At 39.1% G+C, this 19575-nt stretch overlaps 1 protein-coding gene across 5 annotated transcripts in view; it reads right to left on the reverse strand.

The window, feature by feature from the left end:
• Window positions 1–19575, reverse strand: part of EBF2 (EBF transcription factor 2) — a 280406-nt gene that overhangs the window by 72810 nt on the left and 188021 nt on the right. For all 5 annotated transcript variants that reach the window (XM_087875582.1, XM_034436841.3, XM_034436842.3 and 2 more), the window contains exon 7: window positions 4939–5020. In XM_087875582.1, coding sequence (XP_087731708.1) covers window positions 4939–5020 — 82 coding nt within the window. The remainder of the gene's footprint in view (window positions 1–4938; window positions 5021–19575) is intronic.

Here is a 19575-nt window from a genome sequence, read left to right on the forward strand (position 1 = left end):
AAGAACAGGAGGAGCCTGTTCCTAGTGCATGCATGAGAAGAGCTGCCAGAAGGCAAGAGCAGCTAAAGCAAAGAGGACGACTCGGGGATAGGGCCAAGAGATGATTGGCCCCTCCCATAAGGCTTAAAAGACCACCAACGGCTCTTGGGCTCTTTGTCGGAAAACAACGTTGATAGATTTGTTTCTTGTCTTGTTGCACTTATCTCTGGTCGGCGTCTTCTGCTTCTGAACTTTTACCAAGAGAAGGTTTGGCAGGTTGCCTAATTATACCAAGGTTGGTGATTAGACTGAAGAATTTGTGTTAAGAAGAATTTATTTATTTATTTTATTATTTTATTGAATTTATATACCACCCTACTCCCGAAGGACTCAGGGCGGTGAACAGCCATAGAATAAAACATATAAATACAAAATTTAAAATAAAATAAAACGAATTAAATAATTTGGCTGAACAAATTTAAAACCCCAATAATTTAAAACCAAATTTAAAATTTCCATTTAAAAAGGGGAAAGACTTAGGTCAGGCCAGCTTGATGAAATAAGAAAGTCTTGAGCGTGCGATGGAAGGTACACAGATCCGGGATCCTCCGTATATCCGGGGGGAGCTCGTTCCAGATAGTAGGTGCCCCCACAGAGAAGGCTCTCCCCCTGGGGGCCGCCAGTCGACATTGTTTGGCTGACGGCACCCGGAGGAGCCCCTCTCTATGGGAGCGTACTGGTCGGTGGGAGGCTATTGGTGGTAGCAGGCGGTCCCGTAAATTTGTTTTAATTTAGTTTGGACTATGCTGAGAATGAGTTAATTGTCAGCTGTTCTAATAAAGTCTGTTTGTTTTGGAACTGTTTGCGTCTAATACTACCTACTTGGGCCTGGGTCACAACAGTGCAGTCAGATACATGTAGAAAGGGGTGGGATTCAAAAATTTTAGCAACTGGTTCTTTGTCCGGTTGCTGGGTGGGTGTGGCCATGGTGGACCATGGTGGAGACTCCTGGGAGGGGAGGGGTGGAGTGGGTGGGGCCAGCCAGTCCTTGCAACTACCGGTTCGACAAACCAGATGTAAAATTAGCATCCGGTTTGCCTGAACCGGTCCGAACCGGCTGAATCCCACCTCTGCATGTAGATGATATGTTCAGAATTTCTGGTAATATTGTCACTCACTGGTACTTTGGGGGAGTTATTTATTCTGCTGCTATCAAGCTCAAATGAAGTCTTTTTCTAAAAAAAAAAAAAGCCAAGGTTAATTCTTTGGGATGCATGAAATTGGGACGTGTGATCTATTCTCAGCTGCACATTATTGGCAAGCTGACACATACACACCCAAAACACTTAAGATCCGAGAGCTAGATCATTTTAACATAAACATATATAGTGTGTGCACGTCTTTCTCTCTCTTTGTGCGCAGATATATACACTGTAAAGCATTGAAAATGAAGTAGCTCTGAGATTAACTCCAGCCAAAACATTTTATTTTACGCTGTCATCAAAGCAGCTTCATTCAATCAAGACTCTAAGCTATAGCTCCATTTATCCTTCTCTTCTGCCTGGATGCAACCTGTATCTTTTTTATCAGTTCTGAGTTATTTTATTTCTTGGACTGACAAGTGTCCTCAGTTACCTGAAGCAAACCCATTAAACAACTTATTTGTTTTTTGTTGATGCTGAGGGCTGGTCCTGGGATGAAAGGTAGCAGAAGGTGTGTGTTTTAGAGTGCAGAAGGCATAACAATCCTTTGGGAAGGCATTCATGTTAAAAACACTTGACCCTGTGTGAAAGGCTGAGTGGTACCTTTCAGATCTTCAGATTAAAAGCTGTTTTAACATTTGTTCACTTTATACCGAAGAACAAAGTGCAAACTGTGATGTCGTCAAAATCACAGCATCCATGGAAAAGGAGATGATAGCAGAATTAGGAGATATGGAAGTTCTTAAAGGAAATGTCTAGTTTAATGAAAAGTAGGCTTGAGGGAGGGGGGGATTTGACATGATAGCAGGGTTCCAATATTTGAGTGGCTGGAACAAGAAAGAGAAGGTCAGCCAGCCTATTCTCAGTAACACCTGAAGGCCGGAACAGAAGCAATGGATGGGAAAGTACTCAAGGAGAGAAACATTTCCAGGAGCCTGGATAGCTCTGCAGACAAGGCACTGTAATTTAACACCAGCTGTCTGCAATTAAAGTAAGTTCGAATCCTGCCAGGCTCAAGGTTGACTCAGCCTTCCATGCTTTCTAAGGTAGGTAAATTGAGGACCCAGTTTCTGGGGGCAATAAGCTGACTTTGTATAAATATACAAAAGTATGCTTAATGCACTGTAAGCTGCCCTGAGTCTCTGCCCTGAGAAGGGCGGCATATAAATCAAATTAAAAAAAAAAATTCCTAAGAGTGAGAACAATTCATTTAATTGTTGTGAGCTGCCCTGAGTCCTATGGAGATAGGGTGGCATACAAATCAAATAAATAATTCATCATCATCATCATCATCATCATCATCATCATCATCATCAGTGGAACAAGTTGCCTCCAGATGTTGTGGCTGCTCCAACACTGGAGATTTTTGAAAAGAGATTGGGTAACAGTTTGTCTGAAATGGTTAACCAGGGGGTTGGAGCAGAAGACCTCCACTCATTCGCAGTGAGACCTTTGCCTAGGAACTTATGTCCGTTATCGTCAAATGCCATGTGAACCCAGAAAAAGACGTGGCTCGTTATGGCACTGCAGAAAATGCTCTGGACAGCCCTCCTAGTTTGGCCCCTTCTTGTTTCCCGCAGAGACAAAATGAAAACTTCAGGAAAGAGGAGAAACAACTGCCTAAATTATTCCAATCTACCTTCTCTGCGGAGATGCAGCTTTGAAAATTAGGGCTTCACAAATCATTGAGCTGATATTTCACTTGGATGAAAGTTGGGTTCTCCTTGACCATAAAAGCCTCTTTCAACTGGTAGGGTTAGAAGAGGCCTTGTGTGTGTATCTGTGTTTTATGTGCGTTTGTGTGTAAGTGAAGCAAACTGAGATACTTCCTCGTGCTTCACTGAGGTAAGCATAGCACAACCAACTTATAGAAGCCTAATAGAAATGTTCATATCACTGACCTATATAAATATTGCAGATGTCTGTGCAATTTTTGGCAGATTTTCCTGGTTTTTAATATTTACTTCCAATTTCTCTCTCTCTCTCTCTCTCTCACACACACACACACACACACACACACACCCATTGGGCAAACAGACTTGCTTAATAACCACTATGTTCACTTAACAACCACTGCAAAAAAAAAAGTTGTGGAATTGGGAGCAGTCATATGTTAACACCCTTAACCACGTAACCTCCTCCACAAGTTAAGATTATAATTCCACAGAATGGAACAATTGGCCACAGCCTGTGAGACAACTTAACAATTCTATTTCATTGTTCAAAATAATTTTTAAAAAATTATTTTAATTTTTGCCATTCACATTTCATTCTGTCCCTCCTCTGGCATCCTTTCTTTAATGATTCTATCCCACTAATTCTTGGATATTAGAATAGTGTAATTCTTGTCCTGTGGCGAGCCAGTTGGCTACAACAAGTTGGCCGTGGTGAATTGTCATAATTCCAGGCTGAATTACAGTTTCTACATTGAGGAATACCTGCATCAAGCAATGGTAACCAGACTCGGCAAAAAGAGTTCAGAACCATTTATAGTGAGAAAAGAGAGGGGGGGGAATCACTGCAAAAGTCTTACATCTGTGCCACCAGGCTTAAGCGATTAAGGGGTGTCAAAGAGAGAGAAAAATAAATAAGATTTAGTGCCTACATCCCCTCAACCCTCTTCCCCATCCGCCTTGCCTCCCTTCACCAGAACCCTTCACTTCCTCCTGTGTTTTTATTAGCCAGTATTTTCAATTCATCAGCATCAGCTATGATGAAATTCGTGGCGGATATTCCTCAAAAGCAGCTGGGTCAACCTCCCATGAGTCTACTTCCTTTCACTAGGGAGAGTTCTTAAAAGTGACCTGGGCTGGAACAGCTACAGTTGAGAACAAACCTACTTTTTACTTTACTTTTATTTAATTTGTATACCGCCCTTCTCCCGAAGGACTCAGGGCGGTGAACAGCCAACAATAAAATACATACATACAAAATTTAAAAAACAGAACTAAAATCGAATTAAATAATTTGGCCCAGACAGATTAAAACCCCCATCAATTTAAAACAGATTTAAACTTTGAAAATTAAAAAAATATTGAAAATATTAAAATATATAAATTGTTTAAAAATTGTTTAAAAAGAGGGAGAAAGTTAGGCCAGGCCCGCCTGGTGAAATAAAAAGGTCTTTAAAGCACGGCGGAAGGTGCGCAGATCTGGGATCCTCCGTATCTCCGGGGGGAGCTCGTTCCAGATAGTAGGTGCCCCCACAGAGAAGGCTCTCCCCCTGGGGGTCGCCAGTCAACATTGTTTGGCCGACGGCACCCGGAGGAGCCCCTCTCTATGAGAGCGTACCAGCCGGTGGGAGGCTATTGGTGGTAGTAGGCGGTCCCGCAAGTACCCAGGTCCTGAGCCATGGAGCCTAAAGTGTATGTTGTGGAAGTATACAACTTCCTGGCACATTAAGAAGGCTATTTTGAAAAATGTGGAAAGATCTAAGTGAGGTTCCCGTATGCAGACCCTGTTACATGCAGGCGTCTTACTTTGGAGTGTCAAATCAAATACGCATCTCCAGTTGGTGCGATGTCTCTTGGGGATTTTCCTCCCCCCCTCCCAAAAAAAATGGGAGGAAGCAAGGATTGAACATGATAAACAGAGAGAACAAAAACCTTCCACAATCTATGATGGGGGTTATCATTTACTGTCATCTCGTTTATTACCTGCAGCATCAGTGATGAGCAACAGAGAAATACTGCCAGGGGAAAAAAAAACCACCAGACAACTTACTTACTTACTTAACAGCCGATCCCACATCCCTTACCTGGAATCGTCGCATATCTCGAGGGTTTCCGGCGGTCTTCAGACAGTTCTGGTTGCACTTGAGGAAGAATTTTAAGAAGAATCTGCAAGGGGAGGAAAGAGAAGAGGCTTGACATCTTCCGTTTTGAAGAAATTAAAGTCTGATATCATTTAGTTGCTTTGTGCCAATGTGTTTGTGCCCTGTGGCTGGAACCATCAGGGGGATATCAACTGACTGCCGAAAAGGAAACTGTCAATTAAAACAGATTAAAATGACATTTCTGGCTGCATCCATAAAGCAAGATCTGAAATGATCGGGGAACCAGAGATTTTTCCAAGCTCTGTCACCCTGGAGTCATATAAGAAAAGATCGAAGGAACGCAAAGAGAATGAATTTATATATGCAAATACGCAGTCAGAACCTCATTCCCTTTTTCCTGAGTGTAAAGGACATTCAGACATTACTCTGTAGCAAAACTGACTTTCCCAGTGAAGGTCCCTACTGAAGCTAGAACTCCATCAGAATACTTTGACATGTTCATCTTAATGACAGAGACGTTTTCAGGGGTGAAATGCTCCCGGATCGGGTCGGACCGGACTGCCCGATCCAGTAACGATGGCGGCGGGTGGTTCGGAGAACCGGTAGCAAAAATCCCTGCGCCCCCCCCAATGTCCAGCTGAGCTGCGCAATCATCAGAGGCTTTTTTTTTTAACTTTTAAAAGCATTTTTTCTACAACTTCTTTGGCCGAAAAAATGCTTTTAAAAGTATTTTTAAAAAAGCCTCTGATGATCGCACAGCTCAGCTGGGATCGTCAGAGGCTTTTAAAAGCATTTTTTCTACAACCTCTTCGGCCGAAGAGGTTGTAGGAAATAAAATGCCTTTAAAAGCCTCTGGCGATCCCAGCTGAGTTGCCTGATCGTCAGAGGCTTCTAAAAGCATTTTTTTTCTGCAACCTCTTCAGCTGAAGAGGTTGTAGAAAAAATGCTTTTAAAAGTAAAAGAAAAAAAAAGTTGGCCACGCCCACCCAGTCACATTACACCACCACCACCAAGCCACGCCCACAGAACCGGTAGTAAAAAATTTTAGATTTCACCCCTGGTGCAGCTGAGTTGTAGAGCTCTTTGTGGGGTGAGAAGAAAGTCCAAAATCTATTTACAAGGTTCAGTTCCCTCAAGTTAAGATCTGGAATTGGCCATAGCGTTGAATTCTGTTCACTTTCATGTTTTGTTCAAAAAAATTATTTCCCATTCTGTAAGATTTTCACATCAAGGCACAACAAAAACTGCCTGTATTTTTTTGACACCATTTCTCCAAATGTTAACTTTTCCTCTTTCCTTCTTTTGTTTTTCAAATATATCAACCCAGCATTTTGTAGAACAGATTCTTATTTCCTTTCCTCCAGTGGTGAAATCCAATTTTTTTTACTACCAGTTCTGTGGCTTGGTGGGTGTGGCTTGGTAGGCGTGGCAGGGGAAGGATACTGCAAAATCTCCATTCCCACCCCACTCCAGGGGAAAGATACTGCAAAATCCCCATTCCCACCCCACTCTGGGGCCAACCAGAGGTGGTATTTGCTGGTTCTCTGAACTACTCAAAATTTCCGCTACCGGTTCTCCAGAACCTGTCAGAACCTGCTGGATTTCACCCCTGCTTTCCTCCTCTCATGTATCCTCATTTTTATACTTCCCCTAATTTTGACAACATTTTCTCCTAATTTGTACACACTCCCCACACCCTCTCTTACTTCCAGCCCATGCATATTCAGGAAAATATGCTTTTCTTTCTTCTGTGAGCTTCATAAAATTTAGCAAAGAAGCATGCATAATGTGAAGGGAAGATAAAATGAAGAAAAAGCAGTGACATCCAAAAGCTACTATGGATGGGATGTTGAGTGCCCGTCAGGGACAAAGGTTTAAACTTCTACCGAGCATATTATGTTCATTATGTAGCCTTGGGCAAATCTCTGCATTTCACTTTAAGCCATTTTACTAGACTTCTGGGAATTTAAATGATAAAAATTCATACATCCGTTGCTTACAGAGGCTTCCACCCACATATATTCTAGAGGGTTGCCTTATTTTGTAAGGCAACATTTATAACACTCCCCTTCTAATTTTATCTTCTTGATTCTACAATTGTTGGAAATTGGTATCTGGTATTCTCAAATCCAGGCCTAAATGTCTATGGAGATTGTCAATCATCCAGGTTATGGTTGATCATGGTTGTTTTCCAAAAAGGCAACTGAAGAAGCTTCTTGGATGAGACATGGAGAGGCACTTTTGGGTCAAGTCCAGGTCTTTAAAAACCACAATACTATCTGTACGAAAGCAACTTTATTGTGTTGGTTGAATATTCACACATGGGGAATGCAAATTTGTGATGTGGGAATTAGGTGTGGCTCTGCTTAAGAGCTAATTTGAAATGTTAAATATGTTGGATTAAGATAGATGAATCCTAGATTAGAATTCCCATTAGGAAAGTGATAAGCTTCTATTAGGTCAGGTATTACTTTTTGGCCTAATAAGTGGAATTGTGGTAGGATAAATATGAGTGGAAACAGTCTCAAGACTGTTTGAGATTGGCCAAATTTGTCTAGGCTAAAAAAAGAATCTGATGGTTTAGATTTGGTTAGTACTTGGACAAGAAATCTCCAAAAAATGCAAAAGGAGGAAGGAGGAGGGAGAAAGAGAAGTAGTAGTAGTAATAATAGTAGTAGTAGTAGTAGTAGTAGTAGTTGTTGTTGTTGTAGATGATGATACATTATTGGTGTCAATGAAGATCAAGGTTTAATTGAAGAATAAAATAAAAAATGTACTAATAAATATGAAGAGGAATGTGGTTATACAAAGTATTTGTTTTCATCGTATGAAGCTTCAATAGTCAGACCACTGGAAGTTAACTGAAGGTCTTTTCACGTGCCCGAGCTAATCAGTCTTAAAATCTTTTATGACTTCTTTAGTTCTTGCACAACTATTATTGCAACTGCCTCCATCCCCCTATATTTTTAACCTTTGGTTCTATTCCATTTATTTGAACTTAATTTAAATTTTATTATAGGTATTTTATTTTTTCTAATGGCACTTATATTTTATGATCAACTGCCTAGAGAATATTTGTTCTGAGTAGAAAGATGGTACTGTAAATCAAGGGTAGGTGAGTTAGCACACTGAGGCCCTCAGCCAATTTAGTTCTTGAGTAAATTCCAAGCTTTCTGGTAGGAGTTTGAGAGCTCTGGGAAGAGTTCTGGGTCTATTGCTTGAAAAAGAAGGTAAAGAGAGCAAGAAAGAAGGAAAAATGGGAAAGTCAGAAATAGATATCTCTGCCTCCCTCTCTTCCTCTGCTTTACAGTCCCAAAGAAAAAGGCTGAAGGAATATAATCCTCAGCAGAAACAACATTGTCCACTGTTGCTGTAAATAAAAGACATATAAAAGAAACATATTAGTTCTATGTAGTTTCATTTATTCATGTTTTACAAGAGAAAAGCTCCCTCTACTATTCTGGAATCTTCTCAGTAGTAAATGTTCTAAAAAAGAACAGATGAAGACAAGTACTCGAGACTTGTGCTTTCAAAAAGCCAAATGCAGAACTACTTACTGAGTCCTTTAAACACATAGCAAAATAACTCTAAAAGGTAAAGGGTAAATGTTTCCCTCACACATATGTGCTAGTTGTTCCTGACTCTAGGGGGCGGTGCTCATCTCCGTTTCAAAGCCGAAGAGCCAGCGCTGTCCGAAGACGTTTTCGTGGTCATGTGGCCGACATGACTCAATGCCAAAGGCGCATGGAATGCTGTTACCTTCCCACCAAAGGTGGTTCCTATTTTTCTACTTGCATTTTTTATGTGCTTTCGAACTTCTAGGTTGGCAGAAGCTGGGACAAGTAACGGGAGCTCACCCCATTACACGGCACTAGGGATTCGAACCACTGAACTGCCGACCTTTCGATCGACAAGCTCAGCGTCTTAGTCACTGAGTCACCGCATCCCCCCAGAAAATAATAATAATAACCCTAGCAATATGAAAATGGACAATACTGGAAGACTTGCTATCAACAGAACAGACAGCTATTTTCCAATAACTCACTATATTATATTTTGTCACCGTTCAACATCACTGCATATAAAGTTTTCAGAAAAGATTCCATTATTACTCAGAACACAGTTAAGTTATTAGTATATATTTCCTCTTTTAATTTTCCTCTTTTTATATAGAATGGATGCATTGAGTTATTCTATCATTGGTATCTTATCTATCCTGACCATCCTGAAGGACTTGGGTCTTCGGATATGCTAAGCGTGCAATAGCTAGAATTTCTAGGCAGTTGGAAATTCTGAAGGTTCAACCCCAAACATCTGGTGAACACTAAGTTGGGGAAGACTGCCTAGAGATGAATGCAAAGGAAATACATTGGAAATAAATCAGGGTGGATAAAAATCAATGATTTTTTTAAAAAAATCAAAAAAAATCAGATTTTTTTTTTATTTAAATCGGATTTTTTTTATTTAAATCGGATTTTTTTTATTTTTATCGAATTTATTTTAATAAAAAACTTTTGGGGTAAAAATCTATCGTAAGACAGTTTTCTATTTAAGATACATAAATAATTTAGTTTATTCAGCATGAAATGGAGCTTAGTTATGTAGCATGAGGCTGTATATTCTGCAACACTGGGACTATCGGAGAGTCAACAGTGGGTCAAAGGAGTAGCAGAGATGACAGTTGCTCTTTAAAAATTATGATTTAAATCGAGTTGATTTAAATCAAGCCTTTTTACTAGTGATTTAAATCATGATTTAAATTGTGATTTAAATCAACTCGATTTAAATCAAATCCACCCTGAAATAAATATGTTGGAAATAAAATAATAAACATATCGCTTTAAACCAAATGTAAACCGTTTTAAATTTGAAACAATTTAAAAAATTGTTTTGTAATATAGTTGTCAAAGTTTGGAATATTCTCCTCAATTCAGTTGTATCAGCTACTAATTTTTATACGCCACTGGGTAAGGTCTATAAAAATTATAGACCTTAACCAGTGGCGGGATTCAAGTAATTTAACAACCGGTTCTCTGCCCTAATGATTTCTTCCAACAACCAGTTTGCCAAACTGCTCAGAAAGTTAACAACCGGTTCTCCCGAAGTGGTGCGAACTGGCTAAATCCCACCACTGACCTCACCCCATATGTAAGAGGTCCTTAAACTGGCGTGGATAAATGTGCCTTATCATCCCTGTCACTTTTTTTTTTCATTTTGCTTGTCTGAATTTGTAATTTTTGTTTGATGAATAAACATTAAACAAACAAATATGAAATAAATATGTTGGACATGACTGATTGTAATTTTGTTCTGTAAGCCATTCTATAAAAAAATTAAAGGAAAACAAAACAAGAGCTAGCTGAAGTAGGTAGCTACGTTTAGCTAAATTTGGTTATTCCCCTAGAATCTAAATAAGACAAACTTGCAAAATCCAAGGAGGCTGGATTGGGAAATAAAAATAAACCATTGAAGACAACAATGGCAAACTATTTTCATATTGCTGCCATGGACATGGCATATGGAGATCAAGACTCAAAATCATCTTGAAGGAAACCTTTAGCTGTTCAACAAAAGCCAAGACAATCCATGGCAACTCAGACCACACGTCTTCTGAATAGTTTTTATCTGAGAGCTATAATTGCACTCAACAATGAACTAAAGGGCCACCATCAGTGAGCTGTTGGACAATATTACTTGGTCTGTTGTGTGGATGTTTGGGTGGTTGAGGGGTGGGAAATTGTGGTGGGTGGGAGTGTGTTTGGGGATTATGTGTGTGGGACCTGGTATTTGGGTGTCAAGTAAATTTTGTTGTATGTGTATACTGTGTATACACATACAATAACAATACAGTTTACTTACTTACTTACTTACTTACTTACTTACTTACTTACTTACTTACTTTATTTATTTATTTATTTATTTATTTATTTATTTATTTATTTATTGCTCCGTTTTTTGGGCATTGCTTGAGCTACAGGGACTTGTATTCTGGAACATCATTTTTGTATTAAATATATGCCTGATCGAATCTCAAAGCATGATGCCTAGCCACAATAGCTACACACTACGATCCAAAAGTTGAAGGCGAGTCTGGATTGGTGGGGTGGACAAGAGAAAAAAGATTGCATCTTGCAGATTTAAAGATTTGACTGTTAATTTTTCAACTGGTATCTGCATAAATATATCCACAGTAAAAATATGTTCCAAGAAAAATGGATATTTTCCAGTCATTATAAACTATGAACGTTATTCCATAATTTGGGGGTGTGGATTTATAATATCTGCAATAGAAACAGCAGAATATTATTCACATAATAAGGGGAGCAGGGACGTTAAAGTGTGAATAGCATTTTGTTTTGTAACCTACAATCTTGCACTATATTAGCTATGCATGGGGAAACTGTAAAACTGAACATGGCCTCGGGGGCTCTGGATGAGCCACTCTGGGCTCAGGAGCTAAGCAGGGTCAACCTTAGTAGGTATAGGAAGAGAAACTATCATGCAAAACTAAAGCTTTAAGATGGACTGGGATATTTTAGGCTTTAGGCTAGATTAGGAAGGCGAAAAGCATCTTGGATAAGCACAATGGCAAACCATATCTGTATTGTTCCCAAGCAAATTATGCAGAAAGGGTCTTAAATGATCATTTCCTTTTTATCTGAACTTTGCCAAAATTAGAACTGTAAAAGCCAATTGAACAGATTCTGCTAAAATATATATATTATATTATTCAAAATGCTGCAGAGAATAGGTTCCTCTCTCTGTTTGTTTAGGACTGTCTTTCTTCTATTGTACTTGGAAAAAAATTTTTTCGAGAGAGACGATGGGGTGTGGGAGAGGGAAGAAGGGGGAGAGAAAGGGAAGGGAGGAGGGGAGAGAATGTGAGAAAAAGAGTTTATTCCGGCATTTTAGTGGTGCATTTAAATTGCAAGGGGGTGGGGGGGAAAGCCCACAGATTTAACTGGGACACAGAAAATTTATGAAGGCTGCAGGACAAAATAAAATGCATTTATAGAAGAGGGGAATAGTTGGAAGGAGGGGTGGGTATTGAAAGTCAACTGGGAACTCAATGAACAATTTATTTATTTATTTCCCTTGCTGAGTGCTTGTCTAAAAAAAAAAAAAAAGCTTTTGCAGTAAGTTAAAGTCCCAGGTGAACTAGGCCTAGTTCCCTTTCTGTTACTATGACAACGAATTTTTACCGCAGTCCCAAAGTCCCTCTAGAACTCACACATTCATGCTTTGAATTAGAACTTTAAAGGAGAAAGATATACATTTTTCCCAAGGTTTACCAACAAGAAAATAAAACATATATACATATACACACAAACACAAAAGAAATAAAAAAAAGGGAGAAAAAAATGTATCCCTGCACATATTAAAGTCTTATATCTTCAATAAAATTCTAGTTTGTCAACTTCCCAAACTATAAATTTTTTTTTAAAAAAACCCCAGACACAAAGGAAATACGACGTATCTGAGTCATTTACAATTATTCTTAAATAAATAGCTAATGTCATTAGAAGGAACAAAAAAACATCTTTAAAATGATATAATATATTGTATACATAATTCTTGAAAACATTGACTTCTTTTTTTTTCCCACTGCATAAATGAATTTTGATTTTTGTTACAAAACAACAACAAATAAAAACAAACTAAAATCTGCAAAGAATTCAGAAGCAATGGGCAACAAATATAATTGTGCGACAGTGATTGAAATATTTACTTGCAGTGTTCTGGAGTTTCATTGTTTAAATTGATGTTGGAAAAATCTGAGCAAGCAAAACCAGGCAACATTAGAGAAGGGAGAGGTTGCATTTTTCTGATCTCCAGTCTAAAGAGCTGGGAATCTATATTTTGATTTCATTGTTGAGCGTAGTTAGATGAAAGGAGGGGGCACACTAGTGGAGCTGTTAAAATGGGCTTGTCAACAGGAAGCTTAGCAGTTCGAGACCAAGCATCCCTTGACGGGTGAGTTCCTGTTCTTGCTTCAGCTCCTGACAACCTAACAATTCAAAACCATGTAAATATAAGTAGATAAATAGATACCACTTCGTGGGAAGGTAACAGCATTCCATGAGCTTATGGCATATTGTCATACTGGCCACAAAGAAGCATGTTCAGACAATGCTGGCTCGCTCAGCTAGGAAATGGAAATATATATATTTATATGCTTACCGTATTTTTCGGAGTATAAGACGCACCTTTTTACCCCCCACAAGGGGGTGAAAATTTAGGTGCGTCTTATACACCAAATGTAGCCCTGCCCACCCACTGGCCCCCACCCTTTGGCCTGTGTCTCGCAGCAGTTACTGTTTGCTGTTTGCCTCAAGCAAACAGCAAGAAAAAACAGCCCCTTTCAGCTTCAGCATAGGTTGGTTGGATCGGCCTCCCGACTCTCAGCTGATTTGCTCTCAGCTGTTTTCCGCAGGGCTCTGCTGATAGCTGCAAAGTGCTGGAGCAGATTTTTTTCTCCCCTAGCTATGCTGAAAAAATGAAACTGAAAGTAAAGCAGGCTCTGCTGCAATGAGGCAGGGAGAGATTTCTTTTTCTTTTTGCTCACCAAAAAAGGTAGGTGCAAACAATGGGAAATTTAGGGCAAAAGAGGAGAGTTCAAGATTTTAAAACACAAACGAAAAAAAGCTCTATTTTACTAAGGAATTGTAATAATTGAGATACTATTAATTGTATATTGTGTTGAAAGCAGAAATGGTTAAGTTGTGGTTTGGAGGAATATATAGGGGAAATTATTTGGTTTATTATTATTGGTAAATATAATTAATTGATTTGTAAGAAATTGGATTGCAAGGAAATAATTGGAATATTCATGTTCATATTGATTAATATACAAAAAAGATAGTTATATAACTAATTGATTTATATTAAAATGTTGAATTTGTATTAAACAATTGTAATATTAAATAATTAACCAATGTGAGGATGGATATAAAAATAGATGACAATGGGAAGGGGTATAATATAGAATAGAAGGGAAAAATTGAATTTGATTAAGATTAGAGATGAGAATGAAGGGTAATACTGTTTTTTTTAAAAAAAAAATAGATGAGGAATAAATATGGCAAAAAGGAAATATAGAAATTGTAAATTTAATTGAAATGATTAAACACTGTTTAAATTTGTGAACCAGCCAAATAGTCTGTTCAAAGAAAATACATTATATGTTTGTATGTGTGTTTGTCTAAAAAATGTAAAAAAAAATTAAAAAAAACAATCCAAAAAAGTAGGTGCGTCTTATACTCCGGTGCGTCTTATACTCCGAAAAATACGGTATATCATACACTCTATTAGTCGGCTCACCAGCTTGTAGCATTAGACCCAATGGTTCGCAAAAGGAGCGTGCGCACATGCGCATCCTTCGCTCACACTTCTGCACATGTGCAGATCATTCATGATGATGTCTGGGCAGGTGGGCGGAGCCCTCGCCGTCATTACTACCAGTTCACAAGAACCGGACTGAACCAGGAGCTACCCACCACTGCTCCATTCCCTCCCCACTCCAGGGGAAGGTTACTGCAAAATCCCCATTTCCTCCCATCAGCTGGGACTCGGGAGGCAGAGAATAGATGGGGGCAGGGGCAGTCAGAGGTGGTAGTTACCGGTTCTCCGAACTACTCAACATTTCCACTACTGTTCTCCAGAACTGGTCAGAACCTGCTGAATATCACCTCTGGTCCTTCTCCAAAATGGTCTGGAGATCACCCCTCATTCCCTTTGGAGGAAGTGGCACTATTTCCAAAATCAATGGACCACCTCCACAAAAGGGTGTCTCCACCGGGATTAAGTTGGCACCTGACCTCCACAAAGGAGTTATGGTCTTGATGGATCACCCAAGATCTCAAAATAAGAGAGTTAGCAGGCACAGAAGACAAGAAAATAGAGCAAGTAGCTTTGTTTGGCTGATTCCTTCCTCATAGCTCAAGCTTGGCTCCAAGTTAAGTTAAAGTTGGTTGTAACTTAATACCAAACTAGGTACGGTATTTTATTAAAGGCATTATCGTTTTAAACCTCTGAGAGTTTACGAAGCATATTGCTAATTTGAATCCCTCATTTTTATCTCATCACATCCTAAATCAATATAAGGGGTTTTTTTTCCTAAAAAAAAGTCAATGGCTTAGCAAGCAGGAGCATTTGGGAAAATCCCAACTACTGGAGTAAATCTTGGGATTAGATTTTTAATTTACTAGGCTGATTGCCTTGAATGAAAAATATCAATCCAGCTGATCCTTTCATATGCTGAACCATATTTGTATGAAGTCTGGGGAAATAAACCACATTGTTCTGCCCCTTAAAAAGTGCATACACTTAATATCCCCTTACCTGGATTACTCCAATGTGTTACATATGACACTACAGCACACTGAAGATCACTCACAAACTTCAACTAATACAGAATGCAATCAGATTCTAACTTTTATATCTGGCTTCCGGATTTAACCCTGAAATCTCCAGGGACAAGTCAGTTGGGGGTACAACTATCACCTTCTATTGAGCAAAGAAGAAATACTAGCAAAATTCCTTCCTTCCTCCCATGGAACTCAATACAGTAAGATGTAATGATGCCCATCAACTTGGAAATTCCCTCCCTTCCTTCCCTTCCCTTCCTTCCTTCCTTCCTTCCTTCCTTCCTTCCTTCCTTCCCTCCCTCCCTCCCTCCCTCCCTCCCTCCCTCACTTCCTTCCATGAAAGTCAACTTTGGAATCCCTTTTCAAGGGGAAGCTGGACTTTCTGGTTTTTCTTTGAAGACATTTCATTTCTCATTCTCATCGTTTTTTGTTTTTTTTTTAAAGAAAAAAACCCAGAAAGTCTCGTTGCCTCTTGAAAAAGCATCTTTGGGACAACCATGACCTGGATGGCTGAGAATCTCCAAACAGTCAACTTTGGAACTTGATCCATCAACTTCCTCAAAGAGCCTGGACAGCTCAGCAGACTAATATCCTGTTATTAACATTCAGCAGTCTACAATTACTGTAAGTTCGAATCTCTCCAAGGCTCAAAGTTGACTCAGCCTTCCATCCTTTCTAAGGTAGGTAAATTGAGGACCCAGTTTGTGGGGGCAATAAACTGACTTTGTATAAAAAATATACAAAAGTATGAAGGCTATTGCTTAACGCATTATAAGCCGCCCTGAGTTTCCAGAGAAGGGCAGCATATAAATCTAATTTTAAAAAAATGCCATTCTAAAGAATAAAGAAATCCTTATACACACACAATTGTTTGGTGTACTCTTTTTTCTTTTTCTTTTCTTTTACAACTTTGTTGTAAAGTTCCTTCTTTTGTTTTTATTGTTGTTCTATTTAATGGAAAAAAGACCCCACTCTGACCTCTCCCTCCAAAATAAGAGGTACATTGGAATAGGTTATGAGTGTCTAACAAAGTTTATTTAGTTGGAGAATTGAGATGGGACTGAGGGCACTTGATATATTCAGGCATGAAAAGGAAAGAGAAATAAAAATTATACCTCTCTCCATAATAGTTCAGTTTTCTATATGCAGGGGAACATTTAGTATAAAAATCCATCTTCCAGCATAGGAGAACCACATATAACCACATGCCTCGTTGACTTTGTTCAGATGTTAAAAAGCAACGTAATTTCCTACTATGCAAACAAATGTGGCCTTGCACCATTTTCTATTTGATGTTTTGCTGATTTCTCTTAGTAATTTCCCAAAAGTTTTCTTCCCCTGTGAAACTGGTTTTTGTTTTAATCTCTTTTCTTCTCTGGACACCCAATAATTTCTTTCAAAATTCTCTAGCTGGTATTTTTGAGCTGATTTTATCATTGGAGATGCGCTAGGGTGCTCATTCCGATAATGATATTACTCATAATTCCCAACTGGAAAACGTAAAAAAAAGCAGCTTCTTTCCTATGAAATTTGATAGACAATGAAATACAATACAATGAAAGACAGGACATTTCCAAATACCTCTTGGCCATTTTGTCACTTGATGGTTATAAAACTGCTACCTTCCCCTCCTGAGAATGTTATCAACACTCCCTTCTCCTTTGAAAGAAATTTCAAAAGCTAATTCTCTTTCAGCAAACTGAATGAGAACAGGTAGGGGGAAAAAAGTGGAGAATTTTTGCATAATATTATTATCACTCTTCTTTCCTTTCCTTTTGTATGCTAGAAGCAGCCTCAGATTCCGATTTTTAATTGACAATATTCCCCATGATATCCAAGCTATGATCTGCTTAAACCAGAGTTTGACATGTTTTATTGCTTTTTTAAAAGTTTTGTAAGTCTTTTCATCTCCTGGGTGAAAAATGGGATATGTAAAATAAATACTAAAGCAAAGCAAGATTTGAGGGTGTGTATTGATCCTGGTTTGTTATTGGCATTACAAAAGACTAATTATGTAATACTTTGACTTTGAAATATTTATTACAAAATCATGGGGAATATGAAAGATTGAGCATTAAAAATTCTATCATTTCCTTAAAGGCTTATTAATTACTCCAGAAGCAATATAAAAGAAAACATAATGCTGACCCTTAAGGAGAATCTAAAGAAAAACCAATTTATTTACCTTTACAAACTGTCAAATCCACAAAATTTATGGTCTTTCCTGATGCAAAGGAATAAATGGGTGTGTTTAAGAATAATTCCTTCTATCACTACATATTTCAGAATAAAATTCCTTTCTTCAAACTAGATGACTAAATATGCCTTTGTAAGACCACACCTAGAATACTGCATCCAGTTTGGGTCACCGCACTATAAAAAAGATGTTGAGACTCTAGAACAGGGGTCTCCAAACTTGGCAGCTTTATGACTTGTGGACTTCAACTCCCAGATTTCCTCAGCCAGCAAAACTAGCTTGGGGATTCTGGGAGCTGAAGTTTGGTTTGGTTTAGGTTTTATTTGATTTGTATACCGCCCTACTCCCGAAGGACTCAGGGCGGTGAACAGCCAACAATAAAATACATAAATACACAAAATTTAAAAACCCGATAAAATCAAATTAAACTTTTTGGCCCAGACAAATTAAAATACCCCAATAATTTAAAAACAGATTAAAATTTACATATTTTAAAAAGGGAAGAGATCAGGCCAAGCCCGCTTGATGGAATAAAAAGGTCTTCACACCACGGCGGAAGGAACGCAGATCCGGGATCCTCCGTATCTCCGGGGGGAGCTCATTCCAGATGGTAGGTGCCCCCACAGAGAAGGCTCTCCCCCTAGGGGCCGCCAGTCGACACTGTTTGGCTGACGGCACCCGGAGGAGTCCCTCTCTATGAGAGCGTACTGGCCGGTGGGAGGCTATTGGTGGTAGTAGGCGGTCCCGTAAATAACCAGGCCCTAAGCCATGGAGCGCTTTAAAGGTGGTAACCAAAACCTTGAAGCGCACCCGGAAGACCACCGGGAGCCAGTGCAGCTCGCGCAGGAGAGGTGTTACATGGGAGCGCCATGTCGCTCCCATTACCACCCGCGCGGCTGCACTCTGCGCCAGTTGGAGCCTCCGAGTGCTCCTCAAGGGGAGCCCCATGTAGAGAGCATTACAATAGTCCAGGCGGGAGGTGAAGTCCACAAGTCTTAAAGTTGCCAAGTTTGGAGATCCCTACTCTAGAAAGAGTGCAGAGAAGAGCAACAAAGATGATTAGGGGATTAGAGACTAAAACATACGATGAACGGTTGCAGGAACTGGACATGGCTAGTTTAGTGAAGAGAAGGACTAGGGGAGGCATGATAGCAGTCTTCCAATATTTGAGGGGCTGCCACAGAGAAGAAGGGGTCAAGCTATTTTCTGAAGCACCTGAAGGCCAGACATGGAATAATGAATGGAAACTGAACAAGGAGAGATTTAACCTGGAAATAAGGAGAAATTTTCTGACAGTGAGAACAATCAACCAGTGGAACAGCTTGCCTTTGGAAGTTGTGGGAGCTTCATCATTTGAGACTTTCAAGAGGAGACTGGAGTGCCGTTTGTCAGAAATGGTGTAGGGTCTCCTGCTTGACCGAGAGGTTGGACTAGATGACCTACAAGATCCCTTCCAACTCTATTAATCTGTAATCTGCAATCTGCTCTCTCTCCAAACACACAGTAAATGGAATGGAAATCTCTTCTTTGAACTTATCCTTTCTGTTCTATCAGCTGATACACTATTTTTTAAAAAAATTTTATTTAAAAATGCAAACTAGACAAAACAAATAACAACAAAACATACAAAACATGTAAACATATAAACAAAAATTCAAATATATATCCAGTTTATCGCAACTGTACTGTATGTTCTTATTTGTGCTTTTGACTCCTCATTGTTTGGTCTTTCTCTTATGTCTATCTTTGTGGTTCATTGTTAACCTGTATTCGTAGTTTATGTTCCTATTTCTGTATTAGGTCACTCCACTTACTTCCTATTCTTTTTTCCCTTTTCTGTCTTCCTTTATGGAATCTTCCAACCAGGTGTACCACTTTTCCCATACTAGATAGCAATCGTGCTCCTCTCTATTTTGTAATTCCTTTGTGAGTCTGTCCATTTCTGCACATTCCATGATTTTGCTAATTACTCTGTCTTCCGTTGGTATGTCACTACTCTTCCAATTTTGTGCAAAAATTATTTGTGCTGCTGTTGTTATATGAATGATTAAGTAT

This window comes from Pantherophis guttatus, chromosome 9 (genome assembly GCF_059756535.1).
Source record: "Pantherophis guttatus breed Tessera chromosome 9, ASM5975653v1, whole genome shotgun sequence".
NCBI lineage: Eukaryota > Metazoa > Chordata > Lepidosauria > Squamata > Colubridae > Pantherophis > Pantherophis guttatus.